The 21968-nt window shown below is 33.0% G+C and overlaps 1 protein-coding gene and 1 pseudogene across 1 annotated transcript; one reads left to right on the plus strand and one right to left on the minus strand.

Annotated features, from left to right (window-relative positions):
- Positions 1-157: 157 nt before the first annotated feature.
- On the minus strand, positions 158-901 carry LOC115986095 (beta-amyrin 28-monooxygenase-like). The gene has a single exon (XM_031108957.1). It carries the CDS (start codon positions 899-901, stop codon positions 158-160), a length of 744 nt encoding a protein of 247 aa, XP_030964817.1.
- A 5660-nt stretch (positions 902-6561) lies between these two features.
- Positions 6562-9432, plus strand: LOC115986096 (annotated as a pseudogene).
- The last annotated feature ends 12536 nt before the right edge of the window (positions 9433-21968 follow it).

Genomic DNA, 21968 nt, shown 5'->3' on the forward strand with positions numbered 1-21968 from the left:
CTTCAACACGAATGTAATAGCAGAACTAGCGGTATCATGGCCAGCAAAAAGTAAGCCCATAATGTTGCTAGCAATCAAAATGTCGTTCATAACTGATCTGCTGTTATCTTCTAATTCAAGAAGCGCGTGAGTTATAAAGTCAAGAGCAACTGTCACATTATTCTCTGTTCTCCTTCTTCCTCTGTTGGATAACTTCTAAAAGCTTCTGGTGAATAACTTTGCCTGCTTTAAATGCACGGTTAAAGGATGTGCCAGGGATATTTATAGGCAGAGACATTAAACCATCTTTGATCTGCGCAAAGGGATCAGCCAATATTGCCACATAGTTGCGATCTGTGATACTCATAAACAACCTACAACCGAATGCAAAGGTATACTTCATTGAAAGCGGCAAAACCTTGACTTGTCCGTAAGGAGACCAATTTGTCTCCAAGTGTTCCTTTGCCATGGAGTCCATGATAGGTATGAAATATTGAAGAGCTTCTAGCTTGAGAAATTCAACTATGGCTCTCCGTATTGCAATATAATCTTCTGGGACAAAGTTTTCAAGAGTTTCAGGAGAAAACATAACTTTTTCCACGGAACGTGGCCACCAAGAGATGACATATTTTTTCTCGTTGGTGAACAGAAACTTGTTTCCGGAAGCTCCACAAAACGCAGCCATGTTCTCTCCAAACATTGAGGTTTTGAAGAGATACCGCGAGTATTTGCTCATTCTGTCCTTAATGAACGTCTCTGGGGTTCCAGCCATGGCAAATTCCAATGTTTCCCTAATGACAGGCCATCCTGTTTTACCAGGTGGCAACTTGGCACGAGTTGATTTTTGTTTAAATATGAGGAAGATGAGTGAGAACGAAATACAAAGGAATACAAGGTGAAACAGGTTTGGGAAGAAATCCATATCACCTTCCACAATAATTCGAATGAGCAAGAAGAGAAAAGGTGATGGACAAGAACTAGCAAGTTCAGTTAGGATATATATGGGAGCACAAGAGTGCACGATGCAAGAAATAGAATATTCTTTTTCCTCTTCTTAATAAAGATAACAATTATATTACTATATCTTGCCACCAGGGGCGTAGCCAGGAATATATACTTGGGGGGGCCGGGTTGTAACAGAGATGTACCAAATATAATTTTTAAGTCTATTGGATACAAAATTATCAACTTTCATATATTATTATATACTTGAACATGTTGAGAATTCAACCGAAATTTCAAACCTGTGAGAAACAAAAAAAATAGAGAAAACAAAACGCCAAAAGTAAAACAATCACACGCACAAGACAGTATTTACGTGGTTCGGCAATTTGCCTACGTCCACAGAGTTGCAGGGATTTCACTATTATCAAAGAAAATTACAATGTGCGACTACAGTGTTTTTCTTTCTCAAAAACAACAACAAGACAAAACCCCAATCACAAAAAAAAAAAAAAAAAAAAAAAAAAAAAAAAAACAGTTTTTATATCCTGCGCACAGGATTCACAATGGGTTACAAAACAGGCCAAAAAATTTTTGTCGGCCCAAGCCTCCGCTCCATGGACTAAGCCTCAGTAAATCTCTCATTATTTGGGTCAGGTCAGGTCATCAACCGAATCAAATTATGCCTGACGACGATTTTTCATGAAATAAAATTCATCCATTATCATCTCTATAGTGAATATTATTCATACTCAAGGAAAAAACAAAATTTTCACTATAATTTAAACAGTCAACCCATTTTTAATACAACTTTAATTAATAATAACCCCTCAAATAATTTAATTAATTTATCTTTTATAATGTATTGGTTAATTTAATTATATAACTTTAATTATTGTTGTTTAGCATAACAATAAACTATATTGCTTTAATTTATTTGTCATTAATTATAATGCTTTAATCCTAGTTGGTAATTACGCAATATAGTTTTAATTTATTTGTCGTTAATTTTAGCATAACATATCCTTTGTTACAATTCCTAAAATATAGCAATAAATAATTAAACAATTCTTAAAAAATTGCAATAAATAATAGCTAATAATTTAATTACTAACTTTTGAATAAATATTAATTATTATTTAATAATGTTAGTTTACACTAAAAACCAACACATTGACCATTGACCAACAATGAGGAATAACCGGATAAGATATGTATTCAGTAAAAAAAAAAAAAAAAAAATTGAATGAGTGAGATGATATTAAAGTTAAAAGAATAAAAAGGCTCAGGCAGAATTCATTTCCACTAAACAGTCTAAACCATTCGCGGAGAGAGAGAGAGAGAGAAACCTTGAGGGAGGGCCGGACTGCCGGAGCGGAGGAAGCAACTAGTCAACGGCAGATCTCCGATGAGTGATGACCGATCTACCGTCTGGCGTCGACGATCTACAAAGATTTCGTTCCATTTTTCATTTTAGTGACAGTGAGATAAAGAGAGAGAAAAAGAGAGAAATACCTTGAGGGAGGGCCGGAGGGAGCACCGGAGCAGAGGCCGATCTCCGATCTGCGATGAGGGGCGAGCAATGACGGCGACGACGAGCAAGCTGCGGCGACGTGACCGTGGGTTTGCTGGGGTTTGGTTTTTATTTGTGTATTGGGGATTTTTTTTTTTTAGATAAAAACCTCTGTCTCTCTGTGTTCTCTGTGTTTCTCTCTGTGTTTGGTTTGCTGTTGAGTGTTGAGTTTGGTTTGCTGTTGAGCTTGATTTGCTTTGTATAGGCAATATCGGACATTGTGGTATCTGCCACCGATTTGATTTCTCTGCCAGCGACGTGATGATTGGATTTTCTAATTCTCTGTATTTTTTTTTTCGTTTGATAATGCGTGGGCTTGCCGTGAGTGAGCTGCTGGGCTCACCGTGGGCTTAGCTTGTCGTGGGCTTCTCTGTGATTTTTTTTTTTTTTTTTTTTCAGATCTTAGTTCAATTTTTTTTTAGGCTTTTTTTTTTTTTTTTTTTTTTTGCTTGGAAAGTAGAACAGATAATTTTTTTTTTTTTTTTTTAATTTGAGGATGTTCCTAATTTTTTATTGAGGCCTGGGAGAATGGGTGAGAAATTGGTAGGGGGGGCCGGTTGTCTAAGGTTGGGGGGGCCTAATTATTTTTTCTTCATAGTCTAATGGGAAATTTTTTTTTTTTTTTTTTTGCAGGGGCCACGGCCCCCCCAAGCCACTATGTGGCTCCGCTCCTGCTTGCCACTGATAAATAGAAAAGATAGGGAATTATCACGATTCTCTATCTTCATTCTCACTCAGGGACGAACACAGGTGGGGGCCTGGGCCCCCTGGACCAAATTTTTTTTTTTTAGTAAGTTAATTTTCAACCAAAAAAACAAAAAGAATTGGGCCCCCTTACTTTGTAGCTTGAGCCCTCTCCAAAATTGTGAACCAGTAACCCAGCCGGCCAGCCCACATGTAAATCTAAAAAAAAAAAAAATGGTAAGTCTAAAAATGTAAACCCAGCAGTTCAAAGACTCCAAACTCCAAACGGAAAAACAAAAGAAAAAAAGAAAATAAAAACTAAGAGGCAAGACAAAAGGAGTGAGAGGCGAGAGATTGAGAGAGACCTTGTCACTGCCCACGCCGAGAAGCCACCAAAACGTAACAGAGAGAAACTGAGATGTGAGAGCTTGAAATCTTGCCACTGCCCATGCCGCGATGCTGCCACCACACAAAATTATTTATAAGTTTTATTATATTTTTTTAATATTAGGATTTTATTAATGTGTACCTTAACATGTGCGGGCACATATTAATTTTCATTTTTTTAAAAAAGTTTCTTTTCAATTCCAAAAAAATATTTTTAAAAATAAAAAATTTAATACATATCCTTAAGATACATAATAATCAGACCCTTAATATTATTCATAAAATTTATTGTACTATTTAGTTTATTTTTTAATTTTCTCATTTACACTTTCAAGAAAAAGTTTTAATTCTAACCGAATAAACTGTTACTCGAATAAAAAAAATTAAAAAAATCTATTTACACACATTTTCATACCCCTCCTACATGTCATGTCATATCATCACTTTTAACCCTACCAACTCAACCCAAACCTGACTCTCTCTGTCTCTCTATTTCCTTTCATTTTGCTTGTCCAACGATTTCATTATTTGAATTTCATTGAAAAATTCCAGCTCCTTTTTTTTATTTAATTTCTTATTATCATCAACACCAGTAATGATTTTCTTTGGTTCTTTTCCTTCAAATAAAATTTAAAAACAGTAAAATTTCAAGAACCGTAGTGCAGAGAGAGATAATTTTCAGGGTCCCACTGCCGTCTGCTCGGCCTTCCACCACCATTATGCCACCGGAACCATAACTGGTAAACTTTTTAATAATTTATTTATTTATTTGTTAAGTTTTTGGAATGATTTGTATTTAAGTCGGCTCTTTTTCTTCTTCTTTTTTTGTCTGTGTGTTAGATTTGGATTTGTTATGGATATTTGGAGATTCTAGCCTTTTGCCCTTAATTTTGAAAAAAATTAGCAATATGCCCCTTTTTCGAAACTATATAGGGATATGCCCCTATTTCGATACTCGATTATTTTAAAATCGAGTTTCATTAAAATACTCGATTCGTAGAAAATCGAGTTATTTCAAATAAAACTAAAAAAAAAAAAAAAAAAAAAAAAAAAAAAAAAAAAAAAAAGCATAGAACTCGATTTTAGGGAAGTCGAGTTCCAAAACGCCGCCATAGGGCTTTAAAACGTCACTATAAGGCCTAAAAAAAATCACTATAGGGCACCCAGAACAAAGCGATTACACTTATAAAAAATTTTGCATAAAAACGCCGCTATAGGGCCTTAAAACGTCACTATAGGGCTTAAAAACGCCACTATAGGGCACCATGAATATGGGCCAATCACAGTTCTAAAAATATTTGCAGGAAAACGCCGCTATAGGGCTTTAAAACGTCACTATAGGGCTTAAAAACGCTACTATAGGGCTCCCTGAATATAGAGCAATCACACTTATAAAAAATTTTTTTGCATGGAACTCGATTTCCTGAAACTCGAGTTCCATGGAAATTTTTTTTTTTTATATTTTTTTTTAAGTTTGATCGGGCATAACTCGATTTTCTACAAATCGAGTATTTAATTGAACTCGATTTTAGGATAATCGAGTATCGAAACAGGGGCACGCTCCTATATAGTTTGCAAACAGGGGCATATTGCTAATTTTTTTCAAAATTAAGGGTAAAATGCCAGAATCCTCATGGATATTTGGGTTACATTAGCTATATCTACGGCAACCAAAAAGCTTAAACGGTGCTTAAAGCTATTCCTCTTATTAGGAAAAATGGGTCATGAGCCGCAACAATGACGAGGTATTCCGAGGTATCTTTTCTCTCTTGCATTGCTTGGTTATGTTTTTAAAATTTTGTGGCAACCACTCCGGTTCTAAACTTCTAATAGCATAAAACTTTGAAGAAGTGGGTACCATACAGGCATACAGCTCAACTGGTATAAGAGATTTGTGTTCAATTTTTATTTACACCAAAAATTGATTAGGATAATGGTTTTGATAAATATCTATCATTAAATGCAAACGTCATAAATTGAAATTCTCTTAAAAAAAATTGAAGAAACTTTGTTTTCTGCCGTCCATTTGTTTGGTAAATAGTATTGGTCTTGCTTTAAGAAATCAAAAAATTCTTGTTACCAAAATGTGTGTTAAGTTTCAAATTTAAGTAGATGTTAAATTTTAGGTAATGCCCCCTTCATTTAAAATATATATTTATATATATATTTTTTTTAATTTATTGTTGTTTAATGTTGACTTTTTTGTCATAGAGAAGACATTCATTTTAGGAGTATTTAGAGCATAAGTATATAAAAATATACAAATAAATCTCTTCAGTCTTTAGCAACTTTTTTTCTAAAAAATAAAGTAATATGCATTTATATTAAAATAGTTAAAGATATCAAGAGTTAGTGATACTGAAATACAATAATACATTTAGCTTGACTCCTCTAGAGAAATTACATTTTGCTTGTCTCCTTTGCCATTGACTAGATTAGTTGACCAAGTTTTATTTTCCCTAAAACCTTGATTTGTTTTTGGCAACTCCTAAAGTGCTGTGCCCTAAACCTCAATTAACCTTAATGCATTAAATAACCTTTTAAACTTATGATGACCACATTAAATGTTTTGACTATGTGAAATTTCCTAGACCAAGACATTAATCGGTTTTTGGTGCAGGCGAGAATTGAATCTCATATCTCTTATTCAACTATCAAAGACTTTATCAGCTGAGTTAATTGGAACCCACAAAATAACACATAAAATATTATACCTCACATGCTCATCAGTGTCAAAACTAAAATTTAATTCAACAATGGACCACAAAGTACTGCACAAAATAGTAGTTCGCAAAGCATGTTCATGTGCACATTCACTCTATAGAAGCAAATAAACCTTTGAAAACGTATTTAATATACAAGAAACTAACTCGTGTTATTCTCACAAAACTTTGAAAATATGTGCAGGTTTGGCCTCGTTGACAAAATTTTAGGCTCTGCCACTCCCTCTATTTATATGCATCCTAAGTTCCTAACCATACCTTCTAGCTTCTAGTGCTTTGTTCACCTTATTTTCTAGTCTTGCTCATTGGTGTAATTGTTAAAGTTGCAATGGATATCCTTCCAAACCTGCTTCACGTTGTGGTCCTTTCTATTTCGTTCTGCCTTGTCTTCGTCATATTTAGACAAAATTCCACTCATTCCAAGTTACCACCTGGTAAAAAGGGTTGGCCAATCATTGGAGAAACATTGGAATTTGGTACGGCTGGACAAAGGGGAACCCCAGAGATATTCATTAAGGAAAGAATGAGAAAATACTCTCAGGATCTCTCTCAAACCTCACTGTTTGGGGAGAACTAGGCTGTGTTGTGTGGTGCTTCAGGAAACAAGTTTTTGTTCTCCAACAAGAAAAAATATGTCACCGCTTGGTGGCCACGAAGCATACAGAAAGTAGTGTTTGAATCTGAAGAAAGCTGTAACAACAATGATTCTACTAAATTACGTAGCCTCGTGGTTGAATTTTTAAAGCCAGAAGCTCTTCAACATTTCATACCTATCATGGATTCCATGGCCAAGGAACACTTGGAGACAGATTGGTGTCCTTACAAACAAGTCAAGATTTTGTCAGTGTCATTGAAGTATACCTTTGCATTGGCTTGTAGGTTGTTTATGAGTATCACAGATCATAACCATGTGAAAACATTTTCTGATGCCTTTAACCTTGTCAAAGCTGGTACAGTGTCTGTGCCTATAAATATTCCAGGTACAGCCTACAATTGTGCCTTAAAAGGAGGCAAAGTTATTCGCCAAGAGATTTTTGCGCTTATCAAAGAGAGGAAGAAAGAGCTAGCAGAGAATAAATGGACAGTTGCTCATGACTTATTGACTCATACACTCCTTGCATCAGATGAGAAGGGTAGAGCTTTGGACGAGATGGTGATTGCTGGAAACATTTTGGGCTTACTTATTGCTAGCCATGATACCACTAATTCTGCTATCACATCCGTGTTGAAGTATCTAGCAGGGTTCCCTCATGTTTACAATCTGGTCTTGCAAGGTACTTCTTCTAAACATGCTATCTACAATTGCTATGGCTAGCTATCTCTACCACTTAACCATTTATTACAGAAATATATACGAAGTAAACACTGGTGTAGCAATTTTGTTAATGTTACTTTACTCAATAACTTTTTTATTAGATTAATATTTTAAAATTTTCACATCCGTTTTGAGAACAGCTTATTTAGCTGAAATTGAAAACTTTTTGTTGAAATAACTGTAAATAAATGTAAAAGTTAGCTGAAATAGTATAGTGAAACCTAATAATAGTATCAAAAAGTGTAGTGAGATCTATGAATAGTAGCAAAAATAAAATAGTAAAATAAGCTGGCTTTATAATCTATTTCCAAACCCAACCTAGATTAAACATTTTGGATCTTCTTAAAACATAAGTGTTAAATTTTGTACTAATTATATTCTATTTACTATTCGATTCATAACACATTTTATGGATAATTATTAATTTTGATAATTTTGAAATTTTGCAAGGATAGAATGTATATGGGAAAAATGATAGAGTTTACCTTCAAGCTCTATCATTTACCCTCAAACCCATAACATGGCAATTCAAACGATCATTTATATGTATTTTTTCATATGACCAATTTTTTTTTTTAGGAAGTCACAAGACCAATTTAATACATCACAATCCTTGTTTAAATGATTTAATAACTCACCACCGCACACTTTTGGTGCGATGGTTACTCTACAAGTATAAGTGTTTGTAAAGTGTGGGGGGCAAGGACCGGAGTTCAAATCTCCAGGAGGGAGTTTCACACACATTTATACATAGATTAGGCTAGAGTAGAATTTCTATTTTGTAAAAAAAAAAAATTTTAAAAAATTAATAACTCATGATTTATTATTTATGTGAATTTTCAAATGCTAGATTTCTCTACTTACTTAATTTGGGTTTATGTAGGGAGAGATAGTTTGGGTTAGGTATACCTGGGCTTACAATAGAATTGGGCTTCTTGGGCCTACACACATAAACCTAATACCTCTAACAAGCAAAAAGTATGTGTTTCAATGTGTCTTGTTTGTGTTTTAAGTTTGTAATTAAGGATTGTTTTAATTCATCACAGAGGCCTTATAATAATTGCTGGGTGAGGCTAATCGACTATAATGCCCCAATCTTTTAGTGGCCATACACTAGCTAATAATAAGAAATTCAAAAACTTTATTTAGTATGCTGCATGTAGCTCTCTGCACAAGCGACACATGGTGCTCTTTGGAAAGATTAATCTAATGAAAAAGCGGGGTATATTGTTAAGCAGAGCAAGTGGAGATTGCAAGATCCAAAGGTCCAAAGGATTTGTTGAATTGGGATGACATTAAAAAGATGAAGTACTCTTGGAATGTAGCATGTGAGTCGATGAGGCTATTATCGCCTGCTCAAGGAGCATTCAGAGAGGTTATACATGACTTTACTTACAAAGGTTTTACTATCCCTAAAGGGTGGAAGGTATGTTTCATTAACAATACATTAGCCAAATTATACTTAGTGTAATGAGATCTGAATCCATCTTTTAATGGTAATGCTTAGAGTTCTGAAGCCATATTTTTGCAGACATTTTGGTCCGTACATTCGACACACAAAAATCCTAAATACTTTCCAGATCCTGAGAAATTTGATCCTTCAAGATTTGAAGGGAATGGCCCAGCACCTTACACTTTTGTACCATTTGGAGGACCTCGAATGTGCGCTGGAGGGGAGTATGCTCGTTTACAAACACTAGTGTATATGCATAATGTGGTGACAAGATTCAAGTGGGAGAAAGCAAATTCCAGATGAAAAGATTACTTACCAACTATCATCCATTCCAGTTAACGGTCTTCCCGTTATCCTTAAACCTCATAAATTTTAGATTTGAGTTAAAACCTCTAGTGATAACTATCTCTATATTTGAAATATAGGAAAATACTAAATTTATTATTAACTTTACTACAAAGGTTTAAAGGCTCATGTAATAAAATTTGTAGTATCCCTAATATCACTTTTTTGTATAAGCTTACAGTGTATCATAAATCATAAAAACTAATTCAGGCATTTAGTTATGTGCAATGCTAGCAAAGCTACAACTATAAAAGTTTTACAAATTGATATGACATCAATTAAATAAAAGTTATTGTGACATTCATTTATTTAATTTGCTCTTGAAGTCAATCATATTGGAAGACATATATAGTAAAATTTATATTAATTTTAGCATTTTTTTTAATTAATGTGGTTAATTACATTCATTATTACATCAATTTGGGAGTTTTTTTTTTTTTTTTTTTTTTTTTTTTTTTTTTTTTTTTTGTTTATGAAGTTGACAGTAACTAAGCACTTTCTTTATATTTTCTGTTATTAGTTTTTCAAGGCCTATAAGGGACAAGGACCCAAGCAGCGTGGAAGCCCTTTATTTATTTATTTTTTAATAAATTTGCTTTTTAATTGTTGGGTGCCATTAATGCTTTATATTTTTACCACATATCCGTGCAAAATGAATCTGATAGGAATTTTTCCCTATAACTACCAAAACTTTCTTATCTACAGTTCGCCTCATGCCTTACAGAACAAAAAAGATCTTTTGGGATATTACAAAAAAGATCTTTTTTTTTTTTTTTTAATAGTATTTAAGCTTGCCTTAAGCATAGAATATAAATCCTGCTAATCTTTCTTTAAAAGTAGGAAAAAAAAAAAAAAGGTGCAGCAAGTGAAAAGGAAAAGGCTTCAGGGCCACAACATTCTGCAGGAAAATCAAAATTTTCCACCAGCAAATTCCTTAAAACTTTATTTAATGGCGGTTTAACAACATAAGACTGGATGAGCAATAAACTATATTATGAATCAAACAATAATCATTCATGTGGATTTCCAAAAGTTCTACAACATGATGACGTTACAATAGTATCTAGTCAAGCTTATTCGAGATCATCATACAAACAAAGAAGTAATGCTACCATGGTTCCTGAAAACATTGATAAATTAATGAAAAGCTGAGTACACTTTCAAAGAATAATCAAATATAAAGGTGAAAAAAATAAATTGCAAAGAATCTATTTGGCCCTTTAAATTTTCTTCTTCTGATGTCATATCTCTATGCTTAGTAGAATTTAGCAGTGTGTGATTTAAATCAAGAACCAAGTAAAACTTCTTACGGTGTAATAAATTTTTAATGTCTTCATTTCTCAATCTGACAATTCTGTTATTCTGAAGCTTGACTCCCAGTAAATAATGTTCAAGCTTAAACTAATTACCATTTGAAAAAAAAGAAAAAAAAAAAGAAAAAAGAAAAAAAGATCATCACTATACTTATGCTACTATTATTCTTGAATAGGAATAGATTAATTTATAAGTTCAAAGTTGGTTTACATCATTTTTAAAATTTATTTCTTATTAAGAGATCATTATTACGTCATGAATGACAGGTCACAGTTCATTGGAAGTGGACGATAACTAGAAAATTGAAAATTTTAGAATTATTGATATTGTCTTCCATTATATATGCAGCTAAAATAGTAATCTCAAAGAAGATTACCTTGTGAATTTGCACAAATGTCACACCAGATTCCGCTTGCAACCTTTGCCTACAAAGTATACATGTGTACATTCATCCTTCATTATGGATGCTGGATGCATCTGCAGAAAGATAACATGTTACATAGAATTCAATTCAGCCGCAATAATGCACATCCAACTGGTAAAATATTTTGTAGGTTCTAGCTAACTTAATGGATAAAATATTTTATTGTTGAATAAGAGATATATGGTTCAGTCATTGCCTACACTAAATCCAATTGATGTCTTGGTTTAATAATAAAGAACAACTATTATAAAATAGATGCAATAAATTTGAAATACTATCCTATTTTAAAAATTAGTTTAGGGAATTTTGAAATGTTTATAACCTTAATCTTTTTTCCATTTACCCTTCGAAACCCTACAAATTAAAATTTTGAAACTTCAGATTTTTTGAATTGGAAAACGTATAAACACTATGCCATAAAATTCTTCACAATTAAATCAAACGGTAGGTTGAAAGTTGAAACATTTGATTTCAAAACTTCTTTTTTAATATAGAAATCACTCATACCTCTATTTTAGTTTATATGAAAGTGATTGTCCACTACTCATATTCGACCAATTCATCAAGCATTCCTAATAAGTTGAAATTATCTCTAAAAAAAATTTTTGTTTTTTTTTTGTTTTTGTTGTTTTAAAAACAAAAAACACTCACTCACACACAATGAAGATGAAATGAGGTTCTAACATAGGCACAAATATTTGAGTGAACACATTGCTCATAATATGTTTCATAGTTGTCGAAGTGATAAAGTTTTCAATAGCAAACAATAAACTAGTGTCAATGAGCTCACATAAGATTCAATTAAATTTTACCAAAAGTTTGTTTTTCATCTCTCAACTTTAAAAAGTTCATTTTTCATCCCTAAGTTTTGTAAATAGATTTTTTTATAGTCTAGGGACAAAAATATAAATGAAAAAAGAGCATTTTTTTAATAGTTTAGTATTTTTTTTTTTTAAGTTTTAAGTAAAAAAATAAAACATTTTCAATAGTTTAGGGCGGAAAAATATACTTTCAAAAATTTAAAACTAAAAAATAAATTTTTAATAAAGTTTAGGGACAAAAATAGTATGACGATTTATATATAGCCATATATGTTTTGAATTTTTTTTTGAATTTTTGAATTTTTTATGTATTAAATTTGGACCATGATTACTTAAAAAAATAAAAAAATAAAAACGCTATCAAAGTCGGAACGCGCCATATATACTTCAAAGAATGAAATTATCACTTTGTCAGTCCAAATTTGTACACTCTGTCACAGACACACACAGAGAGATATGTTATCGCTTGGACTTTGTTGTTCACATTCGCTTGTAATTTCGAAACCCTTTATTGGTTTCATGGAGAAACTCTCACTTTCTTCTCGAAGAAACGTTTCGCAGAGTAGCGCCAGAAACCTCTGCTTTTGTGTGAAGCAGCCCATTGAGCCGAATGGACTCACTTCTACTCAAAATCATACTCCAGATGATTCTCCTCTTTCTGGTACCCCTTTTCCCTCTTTCACTTCCTTCTGTGTTTTGTAAAAGTGACTAATGAAGAAGAATTTCAAATATGACAAAAATGATTTTTTTTTTCTTTTTTTGGTTTCAATTTTTCAAGGACAAAACAGAATATTAATGGTGTTTGGCCATTTGGGTTTTGTGCTAAAATTCAGTATCTGCTTCTGTTTTGATGGATTTTTGCATGAAACTGTACTTATAAAATCTGGGTTTTGTAGTATTTTCTAAAGCATCATTCTGAATATCCATTTCATAAACACATCCCTTGGTTGATTCATCAGCGACCATTTTGACCATTGTTAAAGTATCATAACCATTGCCACAAGTGGCATCAATGACCGTATCCCCTTTCTGGACAACATGTTTCCAAACCCTGGTAAACATAGGCAATAGAAAATATTTGATGCCTGGTCACAGTTGCCTGAAATAATATGCAAAATACAAATGTAAATCTATGAAGCATGGGTGCGTTTCGGGACTTGGGTGTAGATGCGGGTGCGAGACTTGGTAATTTTTGAAAAAGGTGGATGCGGGTGTGACGGGATTTGGCAATTAAAAATATTTTTATTTATATTTTTTAATATATTGCTAAGCATACTTTTTCACATTATATAAATATATACCAAATTTTAAAAAAAAATAGTAAATAATAACTAAAACATGATGATCATAAATTAAATACAACCCACAATATTAAAATCTTTTTCTTTTTATTCTCTCCATTCACCTGCCACTCTAGTGCCAACAAGTCCACAACACATCACGTTTGGTCTCGTCAAAATATCAAATTTACCTTTTTTTTCAAGGCTTTCATTTTCCAAAGCTTAATCTACTCCCCACCTTTTAATTTATATATATAAAAAATAAATAAATAAAATAAAAACAATCTACACCAAGTTAGCCTTTTACTTCTACATATTTTTTCTTCTTTCATCTTCTTAACTTTCGTCTTCTACTCACTCCCCTTCCCAGTTCATGCCTTTTCTTTTTTTAACCTTTCTTTAGTATTCCTAAACCAGTTTACGCAACATCTAGTCCGAGTAGAGGTAGGAAAACAAGACAGAGAGAGAAAGAGAAGAAGATTTTGCACTTTTTTTTTTTTTTTTTGAATTTTGGCGTTTCGGCGGTTTCACCCGATATGGACCAATACGGCCTGAGTTGGCATGAATTAGCCCGATTCAACGCGCATCGGCGCGAGTCGGCCCACATAGTGAAACGAGAAAAAAGAAAAAAGAAAAGAAAAGAAAAAGCTGGACGCAGCACCAACGTGCAGGCAGAGGCGTCCCTCGCGCGTTGTTGCGTCGGACACGGGTGCAGCGGGCATTTTGACGCATTCGTGCATCCCAGATGTAAATGCCCCAATCCAGAAATGGCACAGAACAAATTGGACAATATTTAATTCAGTTATCAGTCACAAACAAATGTTGCTCAGAGACTAAATATCAATGGGTTTTTTAATAGCCCGAGCCCGAGCCCAAGCCCAAATTGAAAATGGCTCATCAGGAGCCTGTAGAAGCTCATTGTAAACAGAGTTGAACAAAGTCCATAAAACAAGCTCATTTCATGGACCCACCAAGGCACAAGCAACATTCAGATCATAAACTTAAGTATAAAGACATTTTAATTGCAAAAGAGTTCTGCAATCATCTGTGCCAGTGTATAAAAAGACATTTTAAAGTTCACCACTAAATCTAGAATGTGGTATTATTTCCTAGAAAGGAGCAGTTAGTCATAAATGATAGGATGATCAGGTGCAAATTAATCTCCTTGTAAAGGATGAGCAAAGAAGAGTCACTTAATCCACTCAACTCTTGACGATATCTCTTTATCATTTTCTTAAGCATTTTCACTCTCATATAAATTTTTGTGGTTGAATTTTTGTATACATAGAATATCCCCTTGTGATTTGAATATATTTATTTATGTAATTTTTATATGTAAGATTGTTGGATTATTAAAAAACAGTACGTGAGATTGTTGGATTCCTATTTAGATAACAAGAGAAGGCAGGAAAGATTGTTGTATTTATGTTTGTTTCCTAAGAAAATCAAATAGAAAATGAATAATTTATAGAAAAAGAAACTGGAAAAATAATAAGAAGTACATAAAGTATCAAATAGTTTTTTTATTGACATGGAAAAACAACTACTATTATCCCTTTAAAACTACATTGTTTTGGGCTAGGCTAACATTTAGTGCCCGTTTGGATTTAGCGTTTTCTGCTGAATCCTGGGCTACGTTTTCTGATTTTTTTTTTTTTTCCCAGCCGCACTATGAACAGTGCACTCGTGCACTCGTGCACTGTTCACAGACCCACAAATTCCACTTTTCAGCAAATTTTTCATTAAAAATGGGCCTCACAACACTATTCACACATTTAAAAATTATTTTGCTACAGTGTTTTTAGTTTCAGCAAAAATAAGCTCAATCCAAATGGACCCTTAATGTCCATCTTAGCATGAGCATGGCTAGAAGAATTCCCAATCAAAACAATAGATAATGTTAGGAAGGTGAATTAAAATTTTGAAATTTTAAGGAATAAAATCAAAATTACCCTAAAATTTTGGACGTAATTTGCAATTTAAAAGGAAAAAGAAAATACCAAGGAGCGAGCTTCAAAGGCATGCAATGGTTGAATATGATGGATAATATTTATGCTATAATTTTTTTTTTTTTTTTAACTAATGCTATAGACACAAAATTTTGCAACATCTTTTACAATATTTGAGTCTACCAATGACACCACTTTTTGGTATATCACTAATAATTCTCTTGAGTGTGAAATTTGTGTGTGTGTGTGTGTCTCTCTCTCTGTTTTTAATGGAAGAAAAGATATTGCAATAATTAGGTGTAAAAGATACAAACTTGTCTTTATGAAATAGAAAATAATAAATAACCATTTGGCTTTTAATTATAAGAAAAAGGAATACGGTGCAGCAGGTAATTTCTGCTTAACCTCTACCATAAGTTTGGAAAGAACGTAAATAAATAAATAAAATAAGTAAAAATGTCAGTTATTAGACCTTTTGAGCGTATTCACACAATATATACATATTATGTCACGCTCCAAACCCAAAGGGGTACAAAACATGAGAAATACGTCCCAAAGGTACCTGTAGATTTTTCCTTTTTGGAAAACCAAACTATAGGAGATTTTTGTTTTCCTTTCATTTCCATAGGATAAGAATATATAACCATAAATCTCCACATTACAAGTCAAAGCTCTATAACACATTTACGAACAATAACTAAAAATCATGTGCCTCCACATAATACATAAATATATATTACAAAACTCTTGGATTACACAAAGTCACAATCTTATCAAGAATAAGGAATCTCAATATCGAGTCTATGCCTACCACACCTAAGGTTAACAAACCTCAAGTGACCAACCTCCAATAGAATTAATTAAGGTCTCAATGAACATAGCAATATCGAGTCACCAACCATTTACAGCAAGAGTTTCCAAATTTAACATAGCACTCTAATCATCACCAAGGAAATAAGCTCCATACCCAAGGTAAAGCTAATAAATCTAAAAAACTATTAGAGGGTGGGATGAGCTAATGCCCAGTAAGTAGTATAATTAATGGGGGTGGGGGAAATGCAAGTTTCATGATAATGAACAGTTTACAAAACATGTTTTAGTTTGGGAAATTGCTAGCTGAATACTGCAATATTATTTTCAATAATAATATAACAAGAATGATTAAATGATGAAACACAAAGTTTCACAAAATAATACCATGAAACTATATACCATAATCTGTGAGCACTAACAATATAATTTCCAAGGCTATAAAATCTAACATACTGTAATTTTATCGCAAAGATACCACACTACCACTTAGACCGGTTAGGGGATCCACCCATCCACAACTGGCATGATATTGTCCTCTCTAGTATGTAGACTTTTGGCCCCATGGACAGTAGCCTCACCCATACCCTCAAGGTTTTTCTCTCCCCTCATGGGCAATAGAGAGAGCGCGTCAAATAAGACCTCTCTTGCATGTGGTCTCTTGGCCCTATGGGCAACAGCCTCACCCACACACAATTAAGGAACCTCTTTCTCCCATGGGCAGCAGGGAAGAACGCATCAACCAAAGTGAAAGGGCACTAACTTGGATTTGATTCCATTGTCACAAAGACTACGGAGACCAAATCGAGTGATCACCGGGAAATCACACATGGCATGGTGTTAAAACCCCATAAAGCTCACAGGTATACCTTTCCTTTCAAATACATAGTTTATAACCAGGTAGTTTCAGAAAAACCTTAAATAATCTAACTTCCACAAAGTTTGTAAGGTTTTCAACTTCATTCTTGTCAAAAGATTTTCTAACAATTTCCTACATGACAAGACAAGATAAGCATCTTTAAATTTTCTAATATACCATAAAATCTAATATTTCCTTATCAAAGATTAAATAAAAGATGCTCATTTTTTCCATATCAACAATACATGTACTTCCCCAAATGCAATATCAAATATGATGCATTTTTCATATATAATAATATATAATAGGGTTACAATACAATACTTTTAAGAAAACATATGTCCATATATAATTTTCCAAAATGTGTTTAACCCAAAAACAACATTTATAAAACATGATTATTTTCCAAAAATCCCATTAAAAAGCTACTTACCTTACAACCCGCAAAAAGCCTAATTTTCCAAGCTCCAAAGGAGATTAGCTAGAACTTCAACAATATCAAGCAAACCTAATACAATAAGTATAAAACTTAAAATTGTATCTAGCTACAGTTTAGGAATTGCCAAATAAACACTTAATTAGGCAAGCCTAATATTTAATCTCGTCAATAATAATACATTTCACTTTCAAAGTTTCTCAACAAATTGATTCACAAGGCATAAACTCCAATTATAAAGTTAACTCATTTAATAGCGTATCCAACATTATGACTAGCTTCCATAAGATTTACACTACATCATCAAGAGACTCATGAAAGCAAAATCAAAATATTCTTCAAGATAAGAAATTTAGAATTTCAACTAATTTCAAATAAACCCAATAGCAATGGAAAAATTAGATTTACCAACCATCACATGTTATAACTCAAAACCCCTAAATTTTCCACCATACATAAACCTTAGGTAGTCATCATTCAGTGGCGACTCCAGGAATTTTATCCAGGGTATTCCTATTTTACTTTGAAAAAATTTCGGGTCATTTCAGTCTATTTCGAGTGTTTTGGGACGTTTCGGTAAATACCGGCCGAAATTCAAAATTTGGCCTGTATGAAGTTTGTGCTTTAAAAAAAAAAAATGTTCTTAAAACCAAAACAAATTTGCATTTTGTACATCCAAAAACCTCAAAAGGAAAAAAAAAATGAAAAGAAAATAAATGAACAAAGGTTGCTTACAATAAACTATAAGTTCGTTTGAAATATTAATAAAATTATTAATTATTGTTGTTTAGTTATTTTATTAATTTATTTGTCTTTTATAAACTATAATTTGTTATATTATTATATCATTAATTATAAAATTATTAATTATTATTTAGCCTAACATAATTTAATTTATTTGTCTTTTATAATATATTGGTTAATTATACAGCTTTAATTATTGTTGTTTAGCGTAACAATAAATTATTAATTATTGTTGTTTAGCGTAACAATAAACTATATTACTTTAATTTGTTTGTCATTAATTATACTAATTTAATTTATTATATTATTTAGCCCCTTGTACACATTACACTAAAAAAACCTAACATTACACATTTCATATGCAACACAGTAATTAAAACAATATCATGTACAACATATTATATTGCTTTAATTATTGTGCTCCCGGCCCCATGTGTGATTTGCCCATCAGCCCATCTATCCCCACCCCACTCAATGGACAAGCATAAGCCTTATTGCCTGATGCCCAATCACAATTGCCTGCCAATCAGAAAATTTCGCAAGATTCACAAAAAGACAATTAATATTACACCAACACAGAACACACACTGACCAACACAGCACCAACGGATAAAATAAACACTAAAGCCAAATTCAAAAAGACAGAATAGGAAAAAGCAAAATATAAATAAAGACAAACAATGATCCATTCGGCCAGCCAATCAGAGAGAGGAGTGATTCATTTGGCCAGCCAATCAGAGAGAGGAGTGATTCATTTGGCCAGCCAAATAGCCAATCAGAGAGAGAGAGGGAGAGAGAGAGTTACTGAGTTAATTTAAATAAAAGACCAAAGAGAGAGAGACGCTTATTATTTTAGAAAATCACACTCAGTGAGAAAAAGAGAGAGAGACTGAGAAACTGAGAGAGAAAAAGAGAGAGAAATTAGAAATACCTTGAGGGAGCTGAAGCTCAGGGAGGGTCCGCCGGTCCGGAGGGATCTGCGATCTGCTAACACTGAGCTACGGCGACGACGACTGCGACTGTGATCTGCGACTGGCGACTGCGATTGCGATCTGCGGTCTACGATTTGCGATTTGCGACGAGGCGCGAGCTACAGCGATGACGACGAGGAGCGAGCTACGGCGACCGAGGAGCGAATATTGGGGTTTTTTGGTTTGGTTTTGCCGTTTTGGTATAAAGGCTCTGTATTGGGTTTTTTTTTTTTTTTTTTTTTGATAAACACGGTATTTCTTTTGGTTTGTTTTGCTTTTGCTCTGTATTGTATAGACTGTATCGTGTATTGGGGATTGGTTTTTTCTGCAACGACGTGACCGGGGGTACGGTGGGTAAGTTTGATGTCTGATTCTGTGTTGGTTTTTTTTTTTTTTTTAGAATCTGTGGGTTGGTTTGCTCTGTTGGGCTCGCCGTGGGCTTGGCTTACCATGGGCTTGGTTCTGTTTCAAATTTTTTTTTGTTTTCAGATTTTAGTTCAATTTTTTTTTTGGGCTTTTTTTTGCTTGAAAGTTGAACAGATAAATTTTGGCTTGGCTCTGTTACAATTTTTTTTTTTTTTTGCTTGAAAGTTGAACAGATAAATTTTTTTTTAATCTGAGGGTGTTCCTAAATTTGTGTTGAGGGTGTTCCTAATTTAGCTTAAATATATATATATATATATTTTTTTTTTTAGTAATTTTTTTCAAGTTAGGGTGTTCCTGGGAACACCCTGACCTGTACGTGGCACCGCCACTGTCATCATTAGCACAAACCATAAACCCACTCATCAAATAATTCCACCAATACAAAACTCATACATATAAACACATAAATATCACTTCAAATGCTTATAAATCATATAGATATCATTATCAAAGCTTAGACTAAAGAACCTCATGAAAAAACATATAAACCCACAAAAAAGATTAGAAATATTTACCTCAAATAAAAGATGAAGATGCTTAGAGGTTCTCAAGGATTTTTCGATAACATTGCCGGAAAAAGATGGTGGAGATGGTGGCATGGAGGTACCGGTGGGAGAGTGTGAGGGAGTGTGAGAGAAGTATTTGTATTTGAGAGAAGATGAAAAAGAAAACAAGGGTAGAGGACCCTTGTTGACCGGCCAAAATAGAGAAAAGGGTAAGTGTGAAACGAGTAGTGGAGAATGGTGTGTTGGTGGGAGCATGTGGGACACTTAAAATATCTGACCCTTTTTATTTTTTTTATTTTGGTGACTGGGACGTTGCATGTTCACTCACGTAATGCGGCAACTATGCAAAATGCAAAGTACGTAGAATAAAAAATAATAATAATGATACATACATGCATCCTTGCTTTAAAATTTTAAAAATCACAATTGTTTTTTTTTTTTTTTGACGTCAAATCACAATTGTTTTTGGGTTAGGTGTCAATCAAAGCTGCCGACACACATGGAAAATAGTTTATTTCCATTTTGCCTGTCGGCCTGTAATATAATTTTAAGGGAAAACAACAGGGTCAACTTATTCCTTGAGTAGAAAATAATATAGAGTTGGGTTAATATGTGTTTTTAGGATACACTTTAAACTTTTTATTTTTAAAATTTTTTTTTTTGAAATTAAAAAAGTTATTATTACTTTTTCAATTCTTGAAAAAATTTTTTTCAAAAATAAAAATTAATGTGTACCTTAAAGACACACATTAATAAAATCCAATAATATATTACTTATGTAAAGCAAAAGCAAAAAAAAAAAAAAAAAAACAAACAAACAAACAAACAAAGAGATCAGATTTTTAAGGAGCCACCTACCTCCTATCTCCTAACCACGCACTCACAAATATCTTTCCATATTTGGCCGGTCAATCAAGGGTCTTTTACATCTTTCTTTTCTTTTCTTTTCATTTCCTCACATACACTCCTCTCTCACACTCCCTTACTCTTCCACCAGTATCCCTCCTCAGCACTTCCACAACCATTTTTTTCCAGCAAGATCCCGAAAAATTTCATAGGAAAAAGATAAGGCTCACTTATCTTTACTATTTAAGGTAAAAATTTCTAATATTTTTGGTGGGTTTATATGCTTTGCTAGAGGCTTTTTTTTTTTTTTTTTTTAATATTTTATCTAAGCTTTGGTAATGATACCATGTGATTTATGAGTTTCAGAAGTGATATTTATGTGTTTATATGTATGAGTTTTGTGTTTGTGGAATTATTTGATGTGTGAGTTTATAGTTTTTACAATGATGGTTATCTAAGTGGTGAAGATTTTGGGGTTTGGGATCTTTAGGATCCGTTTGGATACAACTTATTTTTGTTGAAAACTGAAAACTGAAAACACTGTAGCAAAATAATTTTTAAATATGTGAATAGTGCTGTGAGACTCCTTTTTAATGAAAAAGTTGCTGAAAAGTGAATTTTGTGAGTCTCGTAAACAATGCACCCGTGCACTATTCACAAGAGAAAAGTCAACAACTGCGGCTTAAAAAAAATAAAAATAAAAAGAGAAGGAAACGTGAATTGTGAAATGCAGACGCGCAATAACGTGGATCCAAACAGACACTTAATGTGAAATAGATGGTGAATATAATTTTTATTGAGTTATTTGGAGCTAGTAAAATATTTAAATGGTTTGTGTTGGAGAATATTGTGATTTTGGTTTCATGGGTCTCTGTACGATGTTGTGTAAATCTTATAGAAGCTACTCATAAATTGTTAAGATTTTAGTATTAAGGAGATGATATTGAATGGATTAATTTTATAAATTGGAGTCTACGCCTTGTGAATGAATTGGTTGGAAAAATTTGGAGGTGGAAAATATTATTTGAGGCTATTCCTACTTTGTAACTAGATAAAATTTTAAGTTTTATACTTATTGTGATAGGTTTATTTGATATTGTTCAGGCTCTAGCTAACCTCAATTGGAACTTGGAGAATTAGGTCTTGCTCATTTGTGCAGGTAAGAGGGTGTGGAAGTTGGT

Source organism: Quercus lobata, chromosome 4 (genome assembly GCF_001633185.2).
Source record: "Quercus lobata isolate SW786 chromosome 4, ValleyOak3.0 Primary Assembly, whole genome shotgun sequence".
NCBI classification, from domain to species: Eukaryota; Viridiplantae; Streptophyta; class Magnoliopsida; order Fagales; family Fagaceae; genus Quercus; species Quercus lobata.